At 46.1% G+C, this 26,942-nt stretch overlaps 2 protein-coding genes across 8 annotated transcripts in view; one reads left to right on the top strand and one right to left on the bottom strand.

Moving 5' to 3' along the window:
- The first annotated feature begins 1,557 nt into the window (after window positions 1–1,557).
- MILR1 (mast cell immunoglobulin like receptor 1) lies at window positions 1,558–25,811 on the top strand. Of its 7 annotated transcripts, none has more exons than XM_053570797.1 (10): window positions 1,565–1,655; window positions 1,748–1,789; window positions 9,577–9,846; window positions 15,675–15,959; window positions 17,472–17,582; window positions 20,099–20,188; window positions 21,552–21,608; window positions 21,713–21,781; window positions 22,776–22,851; window positions 25,175–25,811. In XM_053570797.1, the coding sequence occupies exons 1-9, from the start codon at window positions 1,601–1,603 to the stop codon at window positions 22,823–22,825; spliced, it is 1,029 nt and encodes a 342-aa protein (XP_053426772.1). In that variant the 5' UTR covers window positions 1,565–1,600; the 3' UTR covers window positions 22,826–22,851; window positions 25,175–25,811. The 7 variants fall into 7 exon arrangements, with proteins under 7 accessions (XP_053426776.1, XP_053426774.1, XP_053426775.1 ...); XM_053570795.1 differs by having other exon boundaries at window positions 1,567–1,655; window positions 22,773–22,851; XM_053570794.1 differs by lacking the exon at window positions 22,776–22,851 and having other exon boundaries at window positions 1,564–1,655; window positions 23,188–25,811.
- POLG2 (DNA polymerase gamma 2, accessory subunit) overlaps window positions 13,879–26,942 on the bottom strand; it is a 47,181-nt gene continuing 34,117 nt past the window's right edge. The window contains exon 9 of the transcript XR_008375688.1: window positions 13,879–13,946. The gene's annotated coding sequence lies outside the window, so the exon portion shown is untranslated. The remainder of the gene's footprint in view (window positions 13,947–26,942) is intronic.

The raw sequence follows: 26,942 nt of genomic DNA on the forward strand, positions 1-26,942 counted from the left end.
GCCTAAGCCCAGGAGTTGGAGGTTGCTATGAGCTGTGACACCATGGCACTCTACCGAGGGCGATACAGTGAGACTCTGTCTCTAAAAAGAAAATCAGAGTCCCAGGCCAAGCTTGGTAGCTCACACCTGTAATCCTAGCACTCTGGGAGGCCGAGGCAAGTGGATTGCTTGAGCTCACCAGTTTGAGAGCAGCCTGCCCAAAAGCAAGACTCCATCTCTACTAAAAATAGAAAAACCAAAGCAAGAGGATCGCTTGAGCCCAAGTTGGAGGTTGCTGTGAGCTATGACGCCATGGCACTCTACTCAGGGTGACAGCTTGAGACTCTGTCTCAAAAAAAAAACAAAAAAAACAACTCATTGTTCCAGGCACAGTGGCTATAATCCTAGCACTCTGGGAGGCCGAGAAGGGCAGGTCCCTTGAGCACAGGAATTCAAGACCAGCCTGTCTCTACTAAAAAAAAAACAAAACTAGCCAGGTGTAGTGGTGGGCACCTGTAGTCCCAGCTACTTGGGAGGTTGAGACAAGAGGACTGCTCAAGCCCAAGTTTGAGGTTACTGTGAGCTATGGCACTTTAGCCTGGGTGACAGAGTTAGACTCTATCTCCCCCCACCCTCCAAAAAAAAAAAGAAAGAAATCAGAGTCCCATGCTTCAACCTCCCTAGGAGCCAGCATTTAACCAAAGCAGGCCTTTCTGAGCCCATGTTTGTGTGTTTTTGCTCACAATAGTCAATAGTTACTTCCAAAGACTAAACCAAACTTCCACTAAATCCCTTTGCATATAGACTGACTCCAGACAGAGACACTGGGTGGGTTTACACAAAGACATGTAGCAATAGTGAGATTTTTCTTTTTCTTTCTCCTACTTTCCAAAGGCCCAGCTACCCCTTGTCAGGGGCAAATCTCTCTCTTCTTACATGAACTTGTGGAGGAAAAGAGGTTGGTTAAACCAACAAGTCATCATATGGCAGTGCCAGCCACATACACCAGAGCTGGCGGGTTCGAATTCAGCCCAGCCCACTAAACAACAATGACAAACTGCAACAACAAAAAAATAGCCAGGCATTGTGGAGGGTGCCTGTAGTCCCAGCTACTCACGAGGCTGAGCCAAGAGAATCACTTAAGCCCAGCCCAGGAGTTTGAGGTTGCTGTGAGCTGTGACACCATGGCACTCTACCCAGGGTGACAGCCTAAGACTCTGTCTCAAAAAAAAAGGGCAGTGCCTATGGCTCAGTGGGCAGGGTGCTGGCCCCATATACCAAGGGTGGCAGGTTTAGCCAAACTGCAACAAAAAAATAGCTGGGCGTTGTGGCAGGCACCTATAGTCCCAGCTACTTGGGAGGCTGAGGCAAGGGAATCGCCTAAACCCAGGAGTTGGAGGTTGCTGTGAGCTGTGATGCCATAGCACTCTACTGAGGGCGATAAAGTGAAACTCTGTCTTTAGAAAAAAAAAAACAAAACAAGTCATCATATTGTGCAAAGCTTGTCCAGACCCCATGAGTTTCTTAGTGCGGTCAAGAAAAAAAGGAAGTTCTCTGAGTGACTCACCACTGCCCAGCTCCTAAGCCTCCTCCATCCTCCGCTCTGACTTCATTAGGGAGAATGCAGGGTCACTTGAACAAGCTGTTCCTTTGGGCCATGTTCTCTTCTGCCACAGGTGAGCCCTAATTACCATGCTGAGGCTTGAATCTTCAAACTAAAATATCATATGGGAAAGGAGCTTTCTCGTGTTCCTTTTCTCTCTTTCAGTTGAGAAGGCCGTACTGGATTGTGAGACAACAAAAGCAGATGGTAAGTTTCATTTATGTCTCTCTTACTACAAACATTGTCGTGGAAGCGGTGAGATGGTCCACTGTAAACATGAACACGCATGAATATGTTTTCCTAAGCTTCTGGAGCGGTGTTTTTCAACCTTTTTTTTATCTCATAGCACACTTGAACCTGTAGCTACACTTCCACGGCACACTTAAATTAGGTTGGTCAAAAAAATAGAGTAAAAAATAGAATATATTTACTATGCATTGAACTTCTTTAGAAAATAATTTAATTAATGATCTTTAAAGATTTTGGCACACAGCACACCGGCTGAAGATCACTGTTCTGGATGAACAACCAAAGGACAAATTCTTTTCAATTACCAGCTGCTTAAAATAAAATGATTTTAGGGAGAGAGTTGGAGCCTTTTTACTGAGACTCAGTAACAAAATAATAAGATCATTTTTACAATAAGAAATTTTTAACTTTGTCATTTTGTTGTTATTGTGGATTTTGTTTGTTTGCTTGTTTGTTTTTTGAGACAGAGTCTCACTATGTCACCCTGGGTAGAGTGCTGTGACATCACAGCTCACAGCAACCCCAAACTCTTGGGCTTAAGTGATTCTCTTGCCTTAGTCTCTCAAGCAGCTGGGACTATAGGTGCCGATCACAACGCCTGGCTATTTTTTGGTTGTAGTTGTCATTGTTGTTTGGCAGGCCAAGGCCAGGTTCAAACCCGCCAGCTCCCGTGTATATGGCTGGGGCCCTAGCTGCTGAGCTACAGGTGCCAAACCTGTTTCTTTGTTTGATTTTTGCAGTTTTTTTTTGGACTGAGGCTGAGCCTGAACCCGCCACCTCTGGCATATGGGGCCAGCACCTTACTCCTTTGAGCCACAGGCGCCGCCCAACCTGTTTGTTTTTTTAAGAGTCACTCTTGTCACCCTGGGTAGAATGTTGTGGCATCATCATAGCCCACAGCAACCTCAAACTCTTGGGCTCAAGTGATCCTTCTGCCTCAGGCTCCCGAGTAGCTAGGACTACAGGTGCCCGCCACAGCATCTGGCTAGTTTTTCTAATTTTTTTAGAGATGATAGTCTCTAAAACTTTTGACATTATCCTAATAATCTCTGATAGCTTGTTTATTTCTTATTATACTCTTATCATACTGTTATTATCACTCTTGTTCAGGCTGATCTTGAACTCCTGAGCTCAAGCAATCCACCTGCCTGGGCCTCCCAGACTTCTAGGATTACAGGCGTAAGACACCCCTCCTGGCCTGTTACTCTGTTTTAACTAGAAAACCAACACATAGTTACTGTAAAATAATTCAAGCAACACTAGGAATATACACTGGGAGACAGCCTATCATGGAGTTAGACGGGGTCCTAAACTTGGTTTTGTTGCCTAGCAGCTGACAGCTTCAACACAAAGCATGACAACTTTGAGCTTAATTTCTTTCATGTGGCCAGGCATGGTGGCTCACTCCTGTAATCCTAGCATTCTGGGAGGCTGAGACAGGTGAATCACAAGTTCAAGGCAAGCCTGAGCAAAAAGTGAGACCCCACCCCCACCCCCATCTCTTCTAAAAATAGAAAAAACTGAGGCAAGAGGATCGCTTGAGCCCAAGAGTTGCAGGTTGCTGTGAGCTATGTGGATGCCACCACATTCTACCCAGGGTGACTCTGTCTCAAAAAAATTTTTTTTCTTTCCTGTGTGTAGTGGTATAAGTGTGCCCACCTAGCAGGGTTGCCTTGAGGATTTTTTTTTTTTTTTTTTGAGACAGAGCCTCAAGCTGTCCCCCTGGGTAGAGTGCTGTGGCATCACAGCTGACAGCAACCTCCAACTCCTGGGCTCAAGTGAGACTCCTGCCTCTGCCTCCCAAGTAGCTGGGACCCAGGTGCCCGCCACAACGCCTAGCTACTTTTTTGATTGCAGCCGTCGTTGTTTGACAGCCCAGGCTGGATTGAACCCGCCAGCTCAGGTGTATGTGGCTGGCGCCTTAGGCACTTGAGCCACAGGCACCGAGCCTGCCTTGAGGATTTAACCAATCTGTGTTCTCTGCACAGCACCTGGCATACAGCAAGCTGTCAGCATAAACTAGCCAAGGTGGTGGTTGTTACTATATGAAATGTGAAAGTTCTGTTACACGTTCTCCAAGCGCTCTTTCCTCTCTCTACTTCTAAAAGCAACCCCTGTAATCCTAGCACTCTGGGAGATGGATTGCCTGAGCTCAGGAGTGCAAGACCAGCCCCAGCAAGAGTGAGATCCTGTCTCTAAAAATAGCCGGGCATTGTGGCGGGTGCCTGAAGTCCCAGCTGCTAGGGAGACTGAGGCAAGAGGATCACTTGAGCCCAAGAGTTTGAGGTTGCTGTGAGGTGTGATGCCACGGCACTCTACCCAGGGTAACAAAGTGAGACTGTCTCAAAAAACAGACAACAAAAAAAGCAACCATTATCAATAGTCATTTTCTATTCAGCATCATAGTAAACAAACCCTTTTGTAACTTTTCTTTCTTTTTTGTTACTTAATAATGTATTATAGACATCTTTCTAAGTAACAAATATGGGTTTAAGCTCACGTTTTTCAACAGCTGCATGATATTTCATAATAAGACTCATTTAACCATTCTTATGGATTGTTTTGCTCTTTTTTGGGGGGGTAATATAAACGATGCTGCAATAAACATCCTTGTACAAAACGTCTTTTGTGGGTGCACGAGAGTTTGACAGCATCTTGTTAACATAAAATTCTAGAAGTGAAATTTCCAGGTCAAAGACCATGTACATTTCTTTCTTTTTCTTTTTTGTAGAGACAGAGTCTCACTTTATGGCCCTCGGTAGAGTGCAGTAGCCTCACACAGCTCACAGCAACCTCCAACTCCTGGGCTTAAGCGATTCTCTTGCCTCAGCCTCCCTAGTAGCTGGGACCACAGGCGCCCACCACAACGCCCGGCTATTTTTTGATTGCAGTTCAGCCGGGGCCAGGTTTGAACCCGCCACCCTCGGCATATGGGGCCGGCGCCCTACCGACTGAGCCACAGGCGCCGCCCAAGACCGTGTACATTTAATAATTCCAGACCCTGCTAGGTTGCCCTCCTGACAGGCTGAATCTATCTGTGGTCACCAACAGCGTGAGTGAGTGTGAATTTTCCCAGGCCCTCCCCAGTGGTGGATATAATTATTTTTTAAATTGGTGCTGATCTGATGAATGAAAAATGACAACTCAGTGTTTTTCTTTTTTGTTTTTTTTTTTGAGACAGAGTCTCACTATGTCACCCTCAGTAGAATGCCGTGGTGTCACAGATCACTGCAACCTCAGACTCCTGGACTTAAGCGATTCTCTTGCCTCAGCCTCCCAAGTAGCTGGGACTACAGGCGCCCGCCACAACGCAGGCTATTTTTGGTTGCAGTTGTTTAGCTGGCCTGGGCCAGGTCGAACACCCTAGGTGTATGTGGCTGGCGCCGTAACCACTGTGCTACAGGCGCCGAGCCCTCAGTGTTATTTTAATTTGTACTTGCTTCATCATGGCTTGTTAAATCAAGCCTCTTCTTCATGTTTATTGGCCAGGAAAGCTTCAGCATTCCCATAACAGGAAGGATAGGGCTGGCTCTCTGGTTGGAAAGAGAGGTGAGGTCTCGTCTTGAAGTTAAGCTTATATAAGACTGAAAAAAATGTTAATTGTGTAGCTCAAAGAGCGGGAAGAGAGTTGGTGGCATTTTTGAGGGATCTAAATCTGTTCTCCATCCAAGGCATCCATTGGCCCTACCACTAGGTGATGGCCGCCTGCATTTCTTCTTCTGAGAATTATTTGCCCATTTAATCATTTGTCTTTTATTGATTAGCAGTTGATTTATGTATGTAGGAACTTTTTGCTTTTATGTTTTGAATATTTTTTTCTTTTTTTACAGTTTTTGGCCGGGGCTGGGTTTGAACCCACCACCTCCAGCATATGGGGCCGGCACCCTACCCCTTTGAGCCACATGCACCACCCTGTTTTGACTATTTTCTTAAAGGCTGTCAACTTGATGTTAATTTTGTCATAGAGGAGTTTTTAGTTTAGGGGTAATCAACTTTTTAGATCTTTTCTTTATGGCTTCTTTTTGTGTCTTGGAAGAACTAATCTTACCTGATGATATAAAAATATGTCCTCAGATTTCTCTTAATTCTTTCATAGTACGTTAAATTTTCTTGTAGGAATTATTTTTCCCCTTGGCATTTCTAAATAATAAGAAATAAACAAGCTGGGCGGCGCCTGTGCTCAGGGAGTGGAGCACCCGCCCCATATACCAAGGATGGTGGATTCACACCCGGCCCTGGCCAAACTGCAACAAAAAATAGCCGGGCGTTGTGGTGGGCACCAGTTACTTGGGAGGCTGAGGCAAGAGAATCACCTAAGCCCAAGAGCTGGAGATTGCTGTGAGCTGTGACACCACGACACTCTACTGAGAGTGACAAAAGCGAGACTCTGTCTCTTAAAAAAAAGAAAAGAAAAGAAAAAAGAATAGACAAGCTAACAGAGATTATTAGGATCATGTCAAAAGGACTATGGAGCCAATTTTAAAAGGTTTCCAGTGGCCAAAAACTTGAACAATCAGAACAATAACTCCCATAGATTGAAACACATCAAATTTGTTTAAATATTTGAGTTCATAGTGATTCTTTTTTAAAAAAATAGATTTAAAAGGTAGAAGTTGAATTCTGTTACATGTGTATATTACATAGTGGTGATATCTGGTGTACTCATAACCCAAGTAGTACACATTATATACACTATTAGTGAACCCATCACCCAGTGTACATTATACATTCATCTCCGATGTCCATTATGCTACTCTGTGTATCCTTACATAGCTCCCACTTGGTCGTGAGAACATGCGCCATTTCTTTTTCTGTTCCTGCTGTTACTTCATTACTTCACTTAGGATAATTCCTTCCTTCCTTTTTTCTGTTTTTTGTTTTGAGATGAGCTCTTACTCTGTTCCCCAGGCTAGAGTACAGTGGCACAATCCTAGCTCACTGCAACCTTGAACTCCTGAACTCAAGCAATCCTCCTGCCTCAGCCTCCTAAGAAGCTGGGGGTACAGGTGTGAGCCACCACACCCAGCTAATCTGTGTGTGTGTAGATGGGTCTCACTATGTTGCCCAGGCTGATCTCCTGGGCTCAAGTGATCATCCTGCCTTGGCCTCCTGAGATGCTGGGACTTTAGGTGTGAGTCACTGCACCCAGACCTATTCAGTTCTTCTATGACTGTGTAGTACACCGTGGTACTACAAAATATTCACCGCATTTTTTTTCTTTTTTTTTAGACTCTGACTCACTTTGTCACCCTCGGTAGAGTGACATGGCATCATAGCTCACAGCAACCTCTAACTCTTGCGCTTAAGCGAATCTCTTGCCTCAGCCTCCCCAGTAGCTGGGACTACAGGTGCCCACCACAACGCCTGGCTATTTTTCGTTGTTGTTGCAGTTTGGTCAGGGCGAGTTTGAACCTGCCACCCTTGGTATACGGGGCTGGTACCCTGCTCACTGAGCCACAGGCGCTGCCCATCACCACAGTTTCTTTATCCACTCATTGGTCAATAGGCACTTAGGTTGATCCCATACCTTTGCAATTGTGATTGTGCAGTGTATAGTGATTTTTTTTTTTGGAGACAAGTCTCACTTTGTCACCCTTGGTAGAGTGCCATGGCATCACAGCTCACAGCAACATCAAACTCTTGGGCTCAAGTGATTCTCTTGCCTCAGCCTCTCGAATCACTGGGACTATCGGCACCCGCCACAACGCCCAGCTTTTTTTAGAGACAGGATCTCACTCTTGCTCAGGCTGGTCTCAAACTCCTCAGCTCAGGCAATCCACGGGCCTCAGCCTCCCAGAGTGTTAGGATTACAGGCATGAGCCACTGAGTCTGGCTGTATAATGATTCTTAAAAGAAAAACATCACCCTGCTATAATTCACTTTTTTCAAAACTGATCAATTATGGGAGAAAATCAAGCATTTCTCCTGCCTTTCCTATGTAAACTATACCTTAGTGTAATTAAATAGTTGACTGGTGCAACTTTCACTTTATGGAATAATTTCAGATAATAAATGAAGAAGGCAGGTGGAGCCTGTAGCTCAGTGACTAAGGTGCCAGCCACATACACCAGAGCCGGCATGTTTGAATTCGGCCCAGGCCTGCCAAACAATGACAATTACAGCCAAAAAATAACCAGGCATTGTCACGGGCGCCTGTAGTCCCAGCTACTCAGGAGGCTGAGGCAAGAGAGTCACTTAAACTCAGGAGTTGGAGGTTGCTGTGAGCTGTGACACCACAGCACTCTACCCAGGGTGATAGCTTGAGGCTCTGTCTCAAAAAAAATAAAATAATAAAACAAAATAAAATTTATTTAAAAATGAAGAAGGCATTAATATGTTTTGCAAACTCTAACGAACTAATGCTTCTAGGTGGTTATTGCCAAAGGCTACTAGAAAATACAAAGAGATAATCAGACATTATGGGCCTCCTAATGGAAATATACACTACCTCCTATAATACACTCTTGCTAAATAAAAACAAAACTGAATTTCATTGAGTCTGTATCAGAAATGCAGGGGACAGATGGGGTGAGGTGGCTTATGCCTATAATCCTGGAACTCTGGGAGGCAGGAAGATCCCTTGAGCTGAGAAGTTTGAGACCAGCCTGAGCAAGAGGAAGACCCCATCTCTACTAAAAAGAGAAGAAAATTAGCCAGGTGTTAGTAGTAGGCACCTATAGTCCCAGCTACTCAGGAGGCTGAGGCAGGAGAATTGCTTGAACCCAAGAGTTGCTGTGAGCTAGGCTGATGCCACTGCACTCTAGCTAGCCTGGGCAACAGAGTGAGACTCTGTCTCAAAAAAGAAAAAATAGAAAAAAAGAAGGAAGGGAGGGAGGGAGGGAAAGAAAAGGAAAGGAAGGAAAGAAAAATTAAAAAATAAGAAAGAAAAAAAGGAAAGAAAGGGACGGCGCCTGTGGCTCAGTAGTAGGGCGCTAGCCCCATATCCTGAGGGTGGTGGGTTCAAACCTGACCCAGCCAAACTGCAACAAAAAATAGCCGGGCATTGTGGTGGGTGCCTGTAGTCCCAGCTACTCGGGAGGCTGAGGCAAGAGAATCACCTAAGCCCAAGAGCTGGAGATTGCTGTGAGCTGTGTCCAGGCGTGATTGGGGGAGTGGTCTTGTTTTTGTCTCAACCCATCCTGGTCCTGGAGGGCCTTGTCTGGGGCTGGTGATCTAAGCAATCATTTATGTTCGAAAACAGAACACCAAGGACTACCTGTGATAGGTCAGCTCCTAGCTGGGTCGGTTCCCTGCTGTCAGGGAGGGGCTACTTTTCTCTTTTTCTGTATATTGAGTAAAGCAATATGTGTCCTGGGATTTGCTTGAAAATAACAGAAGGGCTGGCCACAGACTAAATGGGACCGAGCATGAGTTAATTGTTAAAGCTGGGTCATGGGTCCATTGGGGTTCATTCTACTGTCTTCTCTGCTAGGATGTTTAAAATTTCCCCCAAATTAAAATGAATAAATAAATAATGGACAAAACAGCCACCAGACACAATGTTTGGTCATAGAGCTTGGAACTATTTTAATATTTCTAAGTCAGCATACCAAGTTTTTATTTTTGGGACAGTCTCACTATGTTGCCCTTGGTAGAGTGCCGTGGCATCGCAGCTCTGGTGTTAGGGTGGCTCATCAGGAACAGAGTGTCCCTACCACCTGGCCCCATAACAATATGGCTAGACAACCACTGGGTTATAATCAAAGGATGTTAACAAGGTCCTTTTCTTGTGTTTTATTTTCCAGAATTCCCTTCTCCACGCGTGTACTCAAAAACTAACATGGTCATGAGAGGTCAAAATGTGTCTCTGTTTTGTTCCCACAAGAACAAATCACTGCAGATCACCTACTCGTTGTTTCGGCATGAGAAATTCTTGGGAACCCAGAATGGAACAGGTGAACCCATGATTTTTAACCTCAACATCTCTGAAGCTGGTGACTTGGGCCCCTACAAATGCAAAGCCCAAGTTTTAAACTGTGTGAAATATAGTCATGACTTCAACTTCATCATTGCCGGTAAGTGAAGGCCCTGCGACTTGTGGGATTCTTTCCTCTTCTATGAAGGGCTCTTCATGTCTGGAAACTATGTCCCTGAGATCTTTATTCTTTTTTTTGAGACAGAGTCTCACTCTATTGCTCTCAGTAGAGTGCTATGGTGTCACAGCTCACAGCAACCTCCAACTCTTTTTTGGGGGGCTTAAGCGATTCTCTTGCCTCAGCCTCCCCGGTAGCTGGGACTACAGGCACCTGCCACAACGCCTGGCTATTTTTTGTTGCAGTTGCCACTGCTTTTTTAGGTGGCCGGGGCTGAGTTTGAACCTGCCACTCTCGTTATAGGGGGCTGACATACTACCCTTTGAGCCATAGGTGCCACCCATATTCTTTTTTTTTCTTTTTTTTTTTGGAGACACGGTCTCACTCTGTTGCCCAGGCTAGAGTGCCCTGGCATCAGCCCAGCTCAAAGCAACCTCAAAGTCCTGGGTTCTAGCAATCCTCCTGCCTCAGCCTCCTGAGTAGCTAGTAATATAGGAGCCTGCCACAAGGCCATGCTAGTTTTTTTCTATTTTTAGTAGAGATAGGGTCTTGCTCTTGCTCAGGCTAGTCTTTTTTTTTGAGACAGAGTCTTACTATGTCACCCTCGGTAGAGTACCATAGCAACCTCACAGCAATCTCAAACCCTTGGGTTTAAGCGATTCTCTTGTCTTAGCTTCCCAAGTTCTCAGGCTGGTCTTAAACTCCTGAGCTCAAGCAATCCACCTGCCTCAGCCTGCCAGAGTGCTGGGATTACAGGCATGAGCCACCACGCCCAGTGGAGATCTTTATTCTTGATAATTCCATTTCACTTTCTCTTGCAAAGACTTCTGACAATTTCAGATAATAGTCTTATATAGCCTTAGCCAAAAGTCTGATATCGTAACAGTAAGATTATTGAGATCTTTTCCAAAAGCTTTATTCTATGATTCCCATCATGGGACAAAAATCACTTTTTTTTTTCTTTTCTGAAGACTCAAATAAGAAGTCTTGGAATCAGTACTGGGCCCTGTAGAGAGGGTGGTTGAAGTTCCAGGCCCTCTCCATGTCAGCCGGCCTTCTGCTGCCTCTCCCATTTTCCTGCCCTGAGCATCTTACAGTCTAGCATTAATGGCCTTGTCTGTGAAGGGAACCTTGATAATACACTCATGAGAGAGAAGGAATGGTTTCTAGGTAATACATGTGTATTATTCCTGGAGTCTTCCAAACATAGGAACCCCAACTTCCTGATTGGTTCTCTAGGCCCGCACTACTCAGTATGGTAGCCACTAGCCACATGTGGCTATTTCAATCTAAATTCAAATTAATCAAAATTACATGAAATGGGGCGGCGCCTGTGGCTCAGTGAGTAGGGCGCCAGCCCCATATGCCGAGGGTGGCGGGTTCAAACCCAGCTCCGGCCAAACTGCAACTAAAAAATAGCCGGGCGATGTGGCGGGCGCCTGTAGTCCCAGCTGCTCGGGAGGCTGAGGCAAGAGAATCGCGTAAGCCCAAGAGTTAAGAGGTTGCTGTGAGCCGTGTGACGCCACGGCACTCTACCCGAGGGCGGTACAGTGAGACTCTGTCTCTACAAAAAAAAAAAAAAGAAAAATTACATGAAATGAGAAATTTTAGTTCCACTCTCTCATTAGTTACATTTCAAGTGTTCAATAGCCACAGGTGGCAGCCAGTGACCAAGATAGACATAGACCATTTCCATCATTACAGGAAGTTCTATTGGGTAACCCTACTGTAGGTCAGTGATTCTTAGCTTTTTAGGTTATAACTATCTTAATAATCTAAGGAGAGCAATGGATGCTTTCCCTGGAGAAATATGCATAAGACTATAGATGCAAATTTTTGCATAAAGTTTTAGAGATCGGGCTGCTGTGCCTGAGCGAGCACCAGCCATCCCTTAATAAATCATTCATTAAAAAAAAGTTTTAGAGATCACTAAGAACTCCAGGTTAGATCTTTGGACATAAAGTGAGTAGAAGTCATAATTATAAAAGGAATATTAAAAAGAAGGGGAAAATCCCTGCAAACAAGGTTCTGAAACGTGGTGGATAATGTGAGGGCAGTAACTTAGCTAATAACATTCTCTAGAGGCCAGCCTCCTGCTGCCCCAGCCAGTCCATCAATGCACATGCCTCTGTGCACAGCTTCCCTGCGATTGGTTAGAGTTTGATAGATTATAAAACTGTGTCTTCTTCAGTTGAGTCAGATCAGTAGGCACTATGGAGTGCCTACTCTGGGCAAACAATTGTGCCACTGGGATTTTTTTTTTTTTGAGACAGAATCTCACTTTGTCACCCTTGGTAGAATGCCGTGGCATCATAGCTCACAGCAACCTTTAACTCTTGGGCTCAAGTGATTCTCTTGCCTCACCTCCCAAGTAGTTGGGACTATAGGGACCCACCACAATGCCCAGCTATTTTTAGAGATGAGGTCTCACTCTGGCTCAGGCTAGTCTCGAACTTGTGAGCTCAGGCAATCCACCTGCCTCGGCCTCCCAGAGTGCTAGGATTTACAGGGGTGAGTCACTGCGCTCGGCCCTGCTACTGGACCTAAGACATGATCTTGTCCCCAATCCAGGAACGGTTGAGAGGATGAGCCATAAACACAAATTCATTAATCATTAATTCACTCACCAAATATGTAATGAGAACACAGATTGTGCTAAGCTCAATCTACACTGGTTCCTGCCCTTGTGGGGTCTTGCCCTGTCACCCAGGCTAGCATGCAGTAGCATCATCATAGCTCACTGCAACCTGGAGCTCCTGGGCTCAAGTGATCATCCTGCCTCAGTCTCCTGTGCAGCTGGAAATATAGACATGTGCCACCACGCCCAGCTAATTATTTTATTGTTTATAGAGATGGGGCTCACTCTTGCTCATGCTGGTCTGAAACTCCTGGGCTGAAGTGATCCTCCTACCAAGCCTCTCAAAGTGCCTGGATTACAGGTGTGAGCCACTGCACCTGGCCAAGAACAGGACTTTTTTCTTTTTCTTTTTTTTTTTTTTTTTGAGACAGAGCCTCAAGCTATAGCCCTGGGTAGCAACCTGCAACTCCTAGACTTAAGTGATTCTCTTGCCTCAGCCTCCCAAGTAGCTGGGACTACAGGCGCCCATCACAACACCTGGCCATTTTCTTTCTTTTTTTTTTTTTTTTTGGTTGTAGTTGTCATAGTTGTCGTTGTTTGGCAGCCCCAGGCTGGATTCGAACCCCCCAGCTCTGGTGTATGTGGCTGGCGCCTTAGCCGCTTGAGCCACAGGCACCGAGCCCAAGAATAGGAGTTTTGAATGTTTTTCTACCTACCTATTGATGGATTCATTAACTGGCAGATTAACTAGAGCTCAGTTTCAAGCAGGTTATGTGACACTGAGATACCCAAGTGGATCGTGTATTAAGAGGTAGTAAAAGTAGCATGAGAATGGAACCATGTGCTGGGGTGGGGTCAGGTGCGGTGGAGGAAGAGCAGGGTCACAGGAAGGACAGAGGAAGAGGGAGCACTTTTGCTGGAGGATTTAGGAAAGGTCTTGCAAGGAAGGTGGTAGCTGAATGAGCTTAAAGGACTCCTTGAAATTTCTTTCTTTCTTTTTTTTTTTTTTGAGACAGAGCCTCAAGCTGCTGCCCTGGGTAGAGTGCCGTGGCATCACAGTGCCAGCCACAATGCCCAGCTACTTTTTGGTTGCAGCCGTCATTGTTGTTTGGTGGGCCCAGGCTGGATTCAAACCCTCCAGCTCAGGTGTATGTGGCTGGTGCCTTAGCCGCTTGAGCCACAGGTGCCGAGCCTAACTCCTTGAAATGTCTAAAATATAACTGGTTTATCAAAGTTTTCCTCCATTCCTGGAAACTAATTCATTCTTCTCTCCGGAATGTACCAAAACAAACAAACAAACAAGAATGAAAGAAAGAAGAGTTACAACTCACTGCAGCTCCCTTCCTCAGATCATGGCGGCTCTGTTATTCCTTTTACCAGTCTTTCTACAAACTCTCAGAGAAGTCTGCATTTTTCCAGTTACTTTAGGTATCAATTCGAATCCTTCCATCTCAGAGAGGAGTCCGTGCTGTTTCTTCCTCATGAATGTTTCAACTCCTCTTTCCTGCAAATTACAAGAGGTAGATTTCAGTTCCACAGGAAGAATATCCTGTTGGTGCTATTCTCAAGCTAAGTTGCCGTCTGAGGTCACCATCCCGAGGTGCCATTCCATTCATCTTGTCACAGGGATTTCTGCACAGGGGAAGAGACGGAGCAAGGAGATTCTAAGTTCTTTTCTTTGGTTTTACTTTTACTTTGGTCCTATGTTTTACTGTTTCTGTACCAAATTGATTTTGTTAAAAAAAAAAAAAAAAAAAATTGGGCGGCGCCTGTGGCTCAGAGGGTAGGGCGCCGGTCCCATATGCCGGAGGTGGCAGGTTCAAACCCAGCCCCGGCCCAAAAAAAAAAAAAAAATTGTATAAACCGGGCACAGTGGCTCACTCCTATAATCCTAGCACTCTGGGAGGCCTTGGTGGGTGGATTACTTGAGCTCAGGAGTTTGAGACCAGCCTGAACAACTGCAAGACCCCACCTCTATAAAATAGCTGGGTTTTGTGGTGGGCGCCTGTAGTCTCAGCTACTCGGGAGGCTGAGGCAAGAGAATCGCTTGGGCTCAAGAGTATGAGATAGCTGTGAGCTGTGAAACTCTGTCTCAAAAAAAAATTTTTTTTTGGACTCTGGAGTCAATCCTGACTCTGCCATTTACCAACTGTGTAATCTTGGGCAAGTTTCTTAACCTCTCTGAAGCACAGCTGGTTCATCTGGTGGAACGGGTGTGATACTATCTACCTTGCAGGACTTAATGGTCAAATGGGATAAAATGAGTTGCCTGCCTGGAACATGACAGATACTCCACCACTATTCTTCCTTTCCTATAAGACTGATTTATCATTGAATTATAAAACAAAACATATAGCTGGCTTCTCCCACAAGATAGGGTTTGGCCTGAAAGGGTGTACCAGACACACACATTTCCTGTTGAGAGTTTCCCTTGAATCTATTTAGGAGGGTTACTTCCTGCTTTGTGGACAATGTGAAAGATAACCACACAGTTGAATTCTATAAATGAACATACAGTTAGAGAAAATGATTTGGATTTTTTTTTATTTATTTTTGCAGTTTTGGCCATGGCCGGGCTTGAACCTGCCACCCCCGGTATATGGGGCCGGTGCCCTACTCCTTGAGCCACAGGCGCTGCCCAATATTTTTGGATTTCTTAAAAAAAAAAAAAAATGCAGAGCCAGACGCAGTGGTGCACACCTGTAGTCCCAGCTACTCGGGAGGCTGAGGCAGAGGATCATTTGAGGCCAGGAGTTTGAGTCCATCCTGGGCAACGAAGTAAGACTCTATTTCCTAAAAAAGTTCTAAATAATTTTAAAAATGATTGTAAGTCCTCCACCTCCCAAAAAAGAAAAAAAAAAAAAAGGCCTCATTGTAACCTTTATAAGGATTGAGCATAAAAGCACTTCACCACTTCATACCTGGAACTGGATTGATAATTATAGTCCTTATCAACAATAAGCAGACTGTGAATTCTGTGAAAGACAAGCTTGCACCCCAATTCTTCAAAGCAGAGAGATGCCCTCACTTTCTGGCTTCCTCACCACATGGGCGTGGCCACAGGCCCCTTTGCCCTGCCCGCTGGCTCGCCAGCTTCTTGGCTTCCCAGGAAGAGCATCATTCACCATTGGGTCCACAGCCTGGAACGGAGCAGGGGTTCTGTCTCCATCCGTGGACCGAGTGAGTGAACACAATCTGCTCATCCCTTTCACGTGCACGTTCTTTCTTCCAGACCCAGTGACTGCCCCAGAGCTGACCATCACGGTCACTCCAACAGGGACAGAACGACATGTAACACTAAGCTGCCTCTCGGTCCGTGGCTCGCTACCCATCAATTATACTTTTTTTGAAAAAAATGTCCCCATATCATCAGCTATTTCCAAGAATGAAAGGGAGCCTGCCGAGCTGAACTTAACCAGGAAGAACACTGAGGAAAAGGAAGAGTACAGGTGTGAAGCTAGAAATGGGCTGCCTGACCTCGCGCAGTACAGCCGGCCCGTCACCATGGACTCCACAGGTGAGGGCACCTGAGTTCCTGCAGCAGGGTCTGGACTTGCTTCCAGAAACTCCAGCTGCTCCTCTGCCCACCTATTTCCCACTTTGGTCACCTGTTTCTGATTCCGGGGTCCTGCTGGCAGGGTCCATGCAACTTCTATTGGTTGCTTTCTGCCACAGAGAAACCATAGAAAAGCCTAGAATCTGGTCAGGAGGGGGCTTTGGGGTGAGACTTTCCATTACCTGGGTTCTAAGTAGCCATATCAGAATTTGCATCTCTCTTGGAGAAATGCAAGGTTTTTGGTTCTCTTTGCTTTTTATTGACTTCTGGCATCTGTGCCCTCCACTTGGGTGTTTACTGCCCCACTGCTAATGTTTGGTGAGCACCTGCTTAGGGCATGAGTGGCCCCTGACCCAGCCCTGCGTTTGAAGGACTCTGCTCCGGCACCTCTAGCCTATGCACCTACCTGTAAGCTTACGAGTTCAGGGAGCCATGGGGACATGCCCACCTGGACCTGTATATACCCCCACTTTTCTGCTCCACACTCTGGGTACCTGGACCCAAATTACCTACCCAATTAGATCCGAACCCACTTCCAAAGTGTGCAGGAGTCTGTACCCTCGCTTGTTTTTTCGAGAACAGCACAGTTAGAGTGGGAACTTCCCAGAACAGAAGCTAAGGGAGCTGTTGCGGGTGGTAATGGACAGTATTTGGACAGGCAGGCTGGCAGTCCATGGACATGCAAGGCCCCTGCAGGCGCAGGTGGGAAGGGGGGCAGGCTGGGATGGCAGTGGGCTCTCCCCATGCTGCCTTGGTATGGTGCAGAACTCTGGAGAGTTTTAGAATTCTGTTTGCAAACCTGACCTTCCAGGTCCTTACTAAGGTACATTTGTCAAGGTAGGAGAAGGATAGAAGAAAAGCTAGGTTGGCAAAGGCAGAAAGGCATGTTTGGACACTGAACACTTCCCCCAGCCACATCCTTGGAAAGACAGTGAGCTAGGCAGCCAAGCACCTGACTACAAATCACAGCCCTTCCATTTACAGGCTTTGTGATGTTAGGAAAGTCATTTAACCTCTCTAAGTCCTACACTCCTCATCTATAAAAAGGGAGTACGAAAAAGGTAAATAAGGCAACATGTGCAAAGTGCCTGACAGTGTTCGGCGTGCAGCGAATACTCATATCAATAGATGGCAGCTGTTTGGGAGACACTGTTGTGCCAGCATGGCCCAGGGCTCTGATCTTTCTGATGCTTATGACACTGCTGCCAGCCATCTCCTGTTAAATGCTGTGGTGCTTTTCTCTTCCTCAGATGAGGCTGTGGAAGATGTACTTGGTGACTTTGTGACTTTGGGAATTTTATTGAATAACAAGTTAAGTCTCATGAGTAGATGTCTATAGCAGTCTGGGAATCTGGATGCACAGTATGTTGGTTAACTTGGGAGATGGCTGTGATTGTCCTTTCTAGAACATTTACCAGCTCAGTGTCATGGGGAAAGAAAGCACTGTGGTCACCGATGAATGCTGTCTTCCAGGTGAGGATGGCTGTCCTCTCTGCTTGCAGCTACTGCTCCCGGGGCTATTATTGGGGCTAATGGTGATAGCCCTCATCCTGGCTTTTTGGATACTATCCAAATACAAAGCAAGTAAGTTCTCCAGGCGCTTTGCCATTGCTTGCCTGTGGGTTTTGGGTACAGACAGCAGGGCAGAGGGTGAGGAGGAAGGGACAAGGTGGATCAGAAATGGAACAGGGAAAATAGGAGAGAAAGATGAGAAAGGGAAGGATAAACCAAACAGACTTCCTCAACAGTTCACAGTCACAGTTCTCATTTCTCTGAATTAGATTGCAAGCAGAACTAGCTTCATGGGCATGCAAGCTGTGTCACCGTGACAAGGAGGGTTCCATGTCTGGTTTAACGTTCTGCTGTCACTACCTAAAAAAAATTTTTTTTGAGACAGAGTCTCACTCTATTGCCCTGGGTGGAGTGCTGTGGAATCATCACAGCTCATAGCAAACTCAAACTCCTAGACTCAAGAGATCCTCTTGCCTCAGCCTCTCAAGTAGCTGGGACTACAGGCACCTGCCACAGCACCCAGCTACTTTTTTCATTTTTAGTAAAGACCCGAGCTCGCTCTTGCTCAGGCTGGTCTCTAACTCCTAACTTCAAGTGATCCTCCCACCTTGGTCTCCCAGAGTGCTAGGATTACAGGCATGAGCCACCATGCTCAACCAGGAGTACAAATATTACTGTGTTTTAATGAGAGGCCCTTTTCTCTTGTTTGTATGACTCTTTGTGGAAGATTTGCTTGCTTGTAAGTTTAAGAACTTGCAAACAGGGTGGCGCCTGTGGCTCAGTGAGTAGAGCACTGGCCCCATATCCCGAGGATGACAGGTTCGAACCCAGCCCAACAACAACAACAACAACAACAATAAAAGAACTTGCAAACAGGCTCAGAGCCTGGAGCACAGTGTTTACGGCGCCAGCCACATATACCCAGGCTGGCAGGTTTGAACCTGGCCTGGGCCAGCTAAACAATAATGACAACTACAACAAAAAAATAGTTGGGTGTTGTGGCGGGTGCCTGTAGTCCCACTACTTGGGAGGCTGAGGCAAGAGAATCACTGAAGCCCAAGACTTTGAGGTTGCTGTGAGCTGTGATGCTACAGCACTCTACTGAGGGTGACATAGTGAGACTTTCTCAAAAAAAGAACTTGCAAACAAATATTTGCACTGGGCCCAACACATTGCATAGCTTGTCCTGACCGCAAACTCCTCAAAGCCAAGAGCTCTGCCTTGTATTATTCAGCAGCCTCGCTGGATGTGGTACTGGGGGGACACTCATCACACGAAGACAAATAAGAGCATTGTTCCTTTCTTCCCCACCTCAAGTGCCAAATTCAGCAAAAAACTCTATTTCCTTAGAAGCCTCTGTTACCACTTTTCACTCTTTATATCTTCTGACCACCTGAGGTTATGATTTCAAAGTGGCTTTTTTATTTGGCACACATTGTGGAAGAATTTTAAAGTTTCCACAAAAGACTATATCTTGGCACTGACACCCACCGGAGAGCCAAGGGGTGCTGGGCAGGCCCCTGAGCCTCAGTGATCTGGCCTGTGAGGTGGGGTCATGGAGATGCTCTGATACTGACAAGAGAACAAGATAATAAGTGTGGGGCCCCTGTGATCCCCTCCATTTCTAGAGAGCCAAAACTCGGGGGGAGAGGGGAACTCAGTTGACACAAAACAGTGATGTCACAATTTACACACCTCATACATGGGAAAAACATCTCTCCCCTTCCTACAAAAGACCCAGGTCTTGCAAAAGTGGCATTAATATTGGAGCAAGTCACTCTTTCTTTCCGAGTGACATTGGCCAGAGCTAAAACAGAGTACAGTTGGGTTATTTACTGTCATTTGAAGATATGCTTCTTTAAGACTGTTCCAAAGGTTCTTATAAACTGTTCTCTTCAGGGAGGAAAGAAAATGTGTTGGAGGGTGGTGCCTGTGGCTCAGTGAGTAGGGTGCCAGCCCCATATACCGAGGGTGGCAGGTTCGAACCTGGCCCCAGCCAAACTGCAACAAAAAAATAGCTGGGCACTGTGGCGGGCACTTGTAGTCCCAGCCACTTGGGAGGCTGAGGCAAGAGAATTGCCTAAGCCCAAGAGCTGGAGTTTGCTATGAGCTGTGACGCCACGGCACTCTACCAAGGGCAACAGAGTGGGACTCTGTCTCAAAAAAAAAGAAAATGTGTTGTAAAGCATAATCTGATAGGCAAAGCACGTTCCTCATAAAGTTGGGAATATAAGTTGGAACAGCTCCTGGCTTGGAGAAGTGGGTGCTTTAGATTCCTTGTTGAGCCCATGGTTTTTCTTTGTTAGACAACATTCTGGGCCATTGGAGCAAGTCACTCTTTCTTTCCGAGATTTGGGGGAATTTTACTCCTTTGCAGAAGAGACCACCACCACCAACAAAAATATATGGCTGAATTGGTTTAATTTATTTTTAATTTATTTATTAATTTTTTTTTTTTTTGCAGTTTTTGGCTGGGGCTGTGTTTGAATCTGCCACCTCCAGTATATGGGGCCGGTGCCCTACCCCTTTGAGCCACAGCAGCCGCCTTGAATTGGTTTAATTTAATGATTCTGTACCAATTTATGTAGGAAAAGCTGTGCGACGTAACGCCCCCAAGGACTGTGGAGCCACACGCATGGAAGTTAGGATATATGCAAATATCAGCATAAATAAAACAGGTAAGAAAGAGAACTTTGGGCTTGGTGCTCATAGCACAGTGGCTATGGCACCAGCCACATGCACTGAGGCTGGCAGGTTCAAATATGGATAGGGTCAGCTAAAACAACAATGACAACTGCAACAAGAAAACAGCCAGGTGTTGTGGAGGATGCCTGTAGTCCCAGCTACTTGGGAGGCTGAGGCAAGAGAATCTCTTAAGCCCAAGAGTTTGAGGTTGCTGTGAGCTGTGATGCCACTGCACTCTACTGAGGGTGACATAGTGAGACTCTGTCTCAAAAAAAAAAAAAAATGAAAGAGAACTTTGTCGGGTATTTTAGGCTTTTGTCTTTTTAAATTTTTTTAAGGTGGCACAGACACGTGGGTAAAAAATTGAACAAAGGGGCGGCACCTGTGCCTCAGTGAGTAGGGCGCAGGCCCCATATACCAAGGGTGGCGGGTTCAAACCCGACCCCAGCCAAACTGCAAGAAAAAATAGCCAGGCATTGTGGTGGGCGCCTGTAGTCCCAGCTACTCGGGAGGCTGAGGCAAGAGAATCACCTAAGCCCAAGAGCTGGAGTTTGCTGTGAGCTGTGGGACTCTGTCTCTAAAAACAAAAAAATTTATAAAAAAAATTAATTGAACAAAGGAACAGGGTTCAACATCTCCCTCTCATTCCTGGTGCCTCGTCTCACTTTCCAGGGGTCACAACCCGTTTTGTCAATCCCTTCCCAGATATTCTGTGTGTAAGCTAAACAAATGGTAGCAATGCTGGCCTACCACAGCCATTCAATGCCTCGATTTTTTCACTTGACAACATGTCTTGGTGCTTTCTTTGTTGTTTAGATTTGTTTCTGAGGAGAAGGAAAGAGAAGTATATTAATTTGCCAGCAAATGGGGAGGCTGGCAGACTCCTGTCTCAAAAAACACCTGCGCCCCCCTTTTGAACAGAAGCACAGAGTTTTTAAAGGTTCTGATTAATCTCATAATCCCATTTTGGGCTAAAACCATCTCAAATCCTCTGCCTGGGTTCATCTCATCTTCAGCTAAAAGGATCTTGTGACCTCTGCCGGATTAGTCCCGTCTTTGGCTAAGACAACCTTGTGATCTCTGGTCAGATTCCCCTGAGCTATCTCCTGCAGCAGAAGAACAAAAGTCTTGGTGATTTTTTGACGTGGGTTTGGAATAATCCCCACTATGATCCAAAGTCTTCAAGATTGCCTCTCAAAGCAGGCATCATACCCTGCCTTACAGGGCCTTGGCGGACAATGTGAACAATTGCAGTCACCGCCGAGTGCCAGCCCCGTTCCAGGCCTGGTGCTAAGCACTTTACCTGCCCTAACACAAACACTGCTAACTCTGGATTTGCGTCATTCCTGTTTACAGATGAGGAACCTGTGCCAGATGTGGAACCAGGGCCGTGTGTTTCCATAGCCCAAGATGGTAAGGGTACTCTGTGGAGTCCAGAGTCTCTGTGGCACTGCCCTCATGGGGTCAGAGGTTCAGATAATTGGCCCAATAACTCCTATTCCTTTTCTCTTGCTCAGAGGCTGGAGACTCCCAGGAGATACATTATGCCACCCCTGTGTTCCTGGAGGTGGCACCAACAGAACAAGGTGAGCCACAGCTTGGGTAAGGGATGCTGTTGAAATGAGATGAGAGGTCCCTGAGATATCACTGTGCTTAAGAGCTTTAGGAGCCCAGGAATGGAGTAAATGGGAACCACAGGAACATTCCAGGAAACTGGCAGCCCCCATTTCCATAGTTTCTGAGCAATCCCATCAGGGATGGAGGACCAGGGAAGGCGGGAGGATGTTCTAGGCCCATGTCATTAAAAAAAACAAAATCCAGAAAGGAGGGTGTAGAGTCACTGCTCACTACTTAAATACTTTTTTTTGAGACAGGGTCTTGCTCTGTCACCCAGGCTAGGGTGCAGTGTCATAATCATGCTTCACCGAAACATCAAAGTCCTGGGCTCAAGTCATCCTTGTGATCCCACCTCAACCTCCTGAGTTGCTGGGATTACAAGCATGCTCCAATATGCCTGGCCAATTTTTCTATTTTTCTGAGACTGGGGTCTCGTTTATCTAGGCTGGTCTTGATCTCCTGGCCTTAAGTGATTCTCCTGCCTCAGCCTCCCAAAGTGCTGAGATTATAGGTGTGAGCCATCATGCCCAACTCAAACATTTTCAAGAATAAATTGTTTAACGTAGTTCAGGGAAAGCCAGTAAGTACTTGGTTCTGTCAGGCCACCTACCTACTAGAAATAGGATTTTTTTGTTTTTTGAGACGGAGTCTTACCATGTCACTCTTGGTAGAGTGCCATGGCATTGTAGCTCACAGCAACCTCAAACTCCTGGGCTCAAGCGATTCTCTTCCCTCAGCCTCCTGAGTAGCTGGGATTACAGGTGCCCGCCACCTGTAATGCCTGGCTATTTTTTTGTTTTAGCAGGCCTCGGCTGGGTTTGAACTCACCAGCCCTGGTGCATGTGGCCAGTGCCCTACCCACTGATCTATGGGTGCCGTCCTGAGAAATAGGACTTTTTAAAGAGCCTCTCTGGACATACATCTTAAGTTTATTGGATTATTTTTGCTTTTATGTTTCAGAAGCCTGTAATGATTGTAAAACTGAATGTGTTTATTCTGAACTCATCTTGTGAAATATAAAGAAAAACTATATCTCAGGGTAAGATGCTTTTTACGAAGCTGATTTACATGAAGAAAAAACCAAACCCAAACATTTCTGACGCTAAAAAAATTGTCTAACCTGGTTACCTAAAGTGAATTCCCATTTTTTATGTTTAGATATTTTTCTCTGGCCCGTTTGGGTATATAGCCAATCCTGTCAGTAGACAGCAGTTTGGTCACTTGAGACTCCAGTGGTAATGGATTTGAATTGCTTTTGCTATTTTTAGGTATGAAGCATTCTCCCCATTCCCTCATCATTTTTATAAGAATAATTGTTAGACTACTGTCCTCTTCATAAGTGTCTCTCAGAGATATTACAATTACCATTTTTCAGGTTTCTTCTTCCCCACGAATGACACCTGTAAGCCCACCGTGGGTTCAAAAGCAAAAGTACAAAGCAAAATCCATGTCTAAATTCTAAAACAAAAATAGATGACCTTGAAAATGTGTCTGAAGACAGCAATGCCTGAGGTTGCCAAGAGCAGAGAACGTGACGACGACTCCAGGACCTTTTTTATCCGCTATTTCCATTTGCTCTCAGACTGCGTAAGGCTGCCAGAATGTTGATAGTGAGGGTCTTTCTCAGTCCCCAAGATTTAGCTAATGTCAAAGGTGTGGCTTCGTTTCCCAAACTCTGTGGAGAGAACTGCCCAGAGTTGGTTGGGGGAAGGGAGAAAGCACTGGTTACCTAGACCACTGTGATAAATTACTATAAACTGGCAGCTGAAAACTACAGAAATTTATTTTCTCATACTCTGGAAGCCAGAAGTCCAAAATCCAGGTGTCAGCAGCTCCCTCTGAAGCCTCGATGGGAGCCTGGCCCTCTGGCCCTGGGGGCCCTGGGGGCCCTGGGTCTGTGGCTCCTTCGCTCCGACCTGAGCTTCTGTCTTCACGTGGCCGTCTTTCCCTCTTCTGCTGCCTGTCTCTTATAAGGATGCTTGTCATTGGGTTTAGGGCCCAACCAGATAATCCAGGATGATCTTGTCTCAAGAACTTTCATGGGATTACATCTGTAAAGACCCTCTTCCCAAATAAGATCATATTCATGAGTTCCAGGAGTTAGGACATGGATCTTTTTGCGGCACCACAATTCAACTTGCTCCAGAGGCCAAAATGATTTCTGGTTTGAAGTTGAAAGTAAATTCCAATACAAGTCATTTTTAGGCTTCTAGAGAAACAAAACAACTTGACCAAAACATTTCTGCTTTGTTCTTCTTTTGGGGATTGCCTGAAACTCAGTCTTAAATGTTCCTAACAATGAATCTCTGACTAGAAAATCTATCATTAATTAGACACTAACTCTATGGTAACATCCTATGAGGCCAATGTTATTAATTTGTTTTTACAGTTAAGGAAACTTAGACTCAGATGTCATTTTACAAGGTCACCCACAGCTTGGGAAGTGTTGAACTAGGTGTGAATCCTAGCAAAGAACACTGGAAGCCCCTGGGAATGCCTCTGCAGGCTGGGAAGGGACGCTGCTCACCTAGGTCTAGATGAGTTTAAGGATCATGCTGCCATAAAGCAGCACTCATTAGCATAAGCTCCCCTTTCTCTGCTGGTATTTTTATTTGGGGAAATTGATATATTAAAGAGGCTGGGGGTCTGGGGGCTCTAGAGTCAGACAGACCCAAATCTAGTAGGCCCAGTCATGTGCTGTGTAACTTTGGATAAGTTACTGAACCTCTCTGGGCTTCAGTGTCCTTATTTGTGAGAGGGAGGGCAACGGAAGGAAGAAAACAATACATCACGAAGCTGCTGTGAGATGAACTCAGATAATGAATATAAAGGGCTTAGAACAGGACCCCAGGCACATAAGGAGAACTCACGAACACTATTCAAAGTCGAACAGCACCTAGCCTGAGACATGACAATTGGCAGCTGTTCTTAGAAACCTTTAAGCCTTTGACAGCATAAACTTGGTGACTTGACCACCAATGGTTTTGTCATCTGTCTTAACCTGAGCTCTCTTTTATTTATTTTTTATTTTTTTGAGACAGAGTCTCATTCTGTTACCCTTAGTAGAGTGCTGTGGCATCACAGCTCACAGCAAACTCAAACTCTTGGGCTTAAGAGATCCTCTTGGCTCAGCCTCCCAAGGAGGTGGGGCCACAGGTGCCCACCACAATGCCCAGTTAGTTTTTCTATTTTTAGTAGAGACGAGGTCTCCCTCTTGCTCAGGCTGGTCTTAAACTCCTGAGCTCAGGCAATCTATCTGCCTCAGCCTCCCAGAGTTCTCGGATTGCAGGCATGAGCCACAATACCTGGCCCTGAGCTTTTTTTTTTTTTAATTCATTAATTCATTAATTTTTTTTTTGTAGAGACAGAGTCTCACTTTACCGCCCTCGGTAGAGTGCCATGACGTCACACGGCTCACAGCAACCTCCAGCTTTTGGGCTTACGCGATTCTCTAGCCTCAGCCTCCCGAGCAGTTGGGACTACAGGTGCTCACCACAATGCCTGGCTTTTTTTTGGTTGCAGTTTGGCCGAGGCTGGGTTTGAACCTGCTATCCTCGGTATATGGGGCCGGCGCCCTACTCACTGAGCCACAGGCGCCGCCCAGGCCCTGAGCTTTTTTAAAGCAGAGCCTGAGCTGGACGCAGTGGCTGATCCCCCTGTAATCCCAGCACTTTGGGAGGCCGAGGAGAGGGTAATGTTTGAGCCCTGGAGTTTGAGACCAGTTTGTATGATATTGTAAAACCCCATCTCTATAAAAATAATCGAAAAAATAAATAAATAACAAAACAAAATTGGCTGGTTATGGTGGTCGGCTCCTCTAGTTCCAGCTCCTCAGGAGGCTGAGGCAGGACGACTGTTTGAGCCTATGAATTCGAGTGCTCCTCCTGAGCACTAGGCCTGTGACTTCCGCGATTCTCCTGCCTCAGCCTCCTGAGCACTAGGCCTGTGACTAGCACAGCTGTGACGGCAGCACTGCACTCTAGCCCGGGCAACAGAAAAATAGAAAGGAGGAAGGGAGGGAAGGAGGGAGGGAAGGCAGGGAAGAAAGAGAAAGAAAGCAGAGCCTGATACGAGGACTTGGGTGCAGGGACTTTATGTTGAAAATGATCCCAGGGAAGGAGAAAATGCCAACACAGGGAGGAGGAGAGGTTATCGACTTAGTGACCACAGGGGTAAGTGGTCCACCCACTGGGTTTGATTCTGTTAAGACCTTCTAAGGTCTTGAAGTCCAGAATGCCTCTCAGAATTGCTTCTGGGGGTCAACAGGGAGAAGCATTTATCCATTGGCTTCCACACCCTATTAGTTCAGGGCTACCCTAAGAAGATGTGTGTACCAAGACGGGTAGTGCACTAATCACAGTGTCAGAGCAGGGCAGAGAACAGAAGCTGGGTTTGATGTGTGGGCAGGATTCCATGACTGTGAAGTCCACGCAGAACGATTTCCACAGCTATCGCTAGAATTAGAGTGAGACCAAGAGCAGGCTGATCCAATCCCCTACCCTATCCCCGGCACCACTCAGACCTCCCTTTGCCCTCATGAAGTTGAACCTGCCACCAACTAGTATTCCAGGTAGTGCCAGTCACAATCTCTCCAAAAGACCTAACCCGGGAGGGTTAATGAAACCGGCCACAGTTCCTGTGGCTACAACAGGTCTTCCTAACTGATGTCCTAATCTCCCTCCCACCACCACCTGTTCCAGATTTCCTTCGCCCTCAGCCAGCACTGCAGTGTCTACATGGCCAGGATGACCCAGACCTTGAACCCTTCAAGGTCTGAGCCCCTACATCGTGACTGAGGGCAGGAGAGAGCTGGGACTAAACCACGGATTGTGCACCACTATCCTTCCCATATGACTTTAAGCTGTTTTTAATCTTTTCTTCCGATGGGAATTAAAAAGAACACATCTGCCAGATGAGAAGCCTTGCACCATGTGCTGGAGGCTGTCAATGCCTCTGGTGCAGCAGCTGCAATGGAATCTCCAGGTAGTCGAGGTTACGGAAGTCTCCAGACCCCTGCTGTGACCCATCTGGTGTTTGTAGCGGCTTGGCCTCTCCTATAAAAGTGGCCCCCAGTCCACATGCCGGGAAGGCCAGGTGAGGAGCTTGTGGGTGGTATGTCCATCGTCAATG

This window comes from Nycticebus coucang, chromosome 18 (assembly GCF_027406575.1).
Source record: "Nycticebus coucang isolate mNycCou1 chromosome 18, mNycCou1.pri, whole genome shotgun sequence".
Lineage (NCBI taxonomy): Eukaryota > Metazoa > Chordata > Mammalia > Primates > Lorisidae > Nycticebus > Nycticebus coucang.

Bases quoted from the DNA above. Each gene is read 5' to 3' on its own strand.
- MILR1 (XM_053570794.1), top strand. From the start codon at position 1,601: ATGCAGGGTCACTTGAACAAGCTGTTCCTTTGGGCCATGTTCTCTTCT. The intron at 1,656-1,747 runs GTGAGCCCTAAT...TCTCTCTTTCAG, and splicing joins CATGTTCTCTTCTGCCACAG to TTGAGAAGGCCGTACTGGAT. The intron at 9,847-15,674 runs GTAAGTGAAGGC...TCTTTCTTCCAG, and splicing joins CTTCAACTTCATCATTGCCG to ACCCAGTGACTGCCCCAGAG.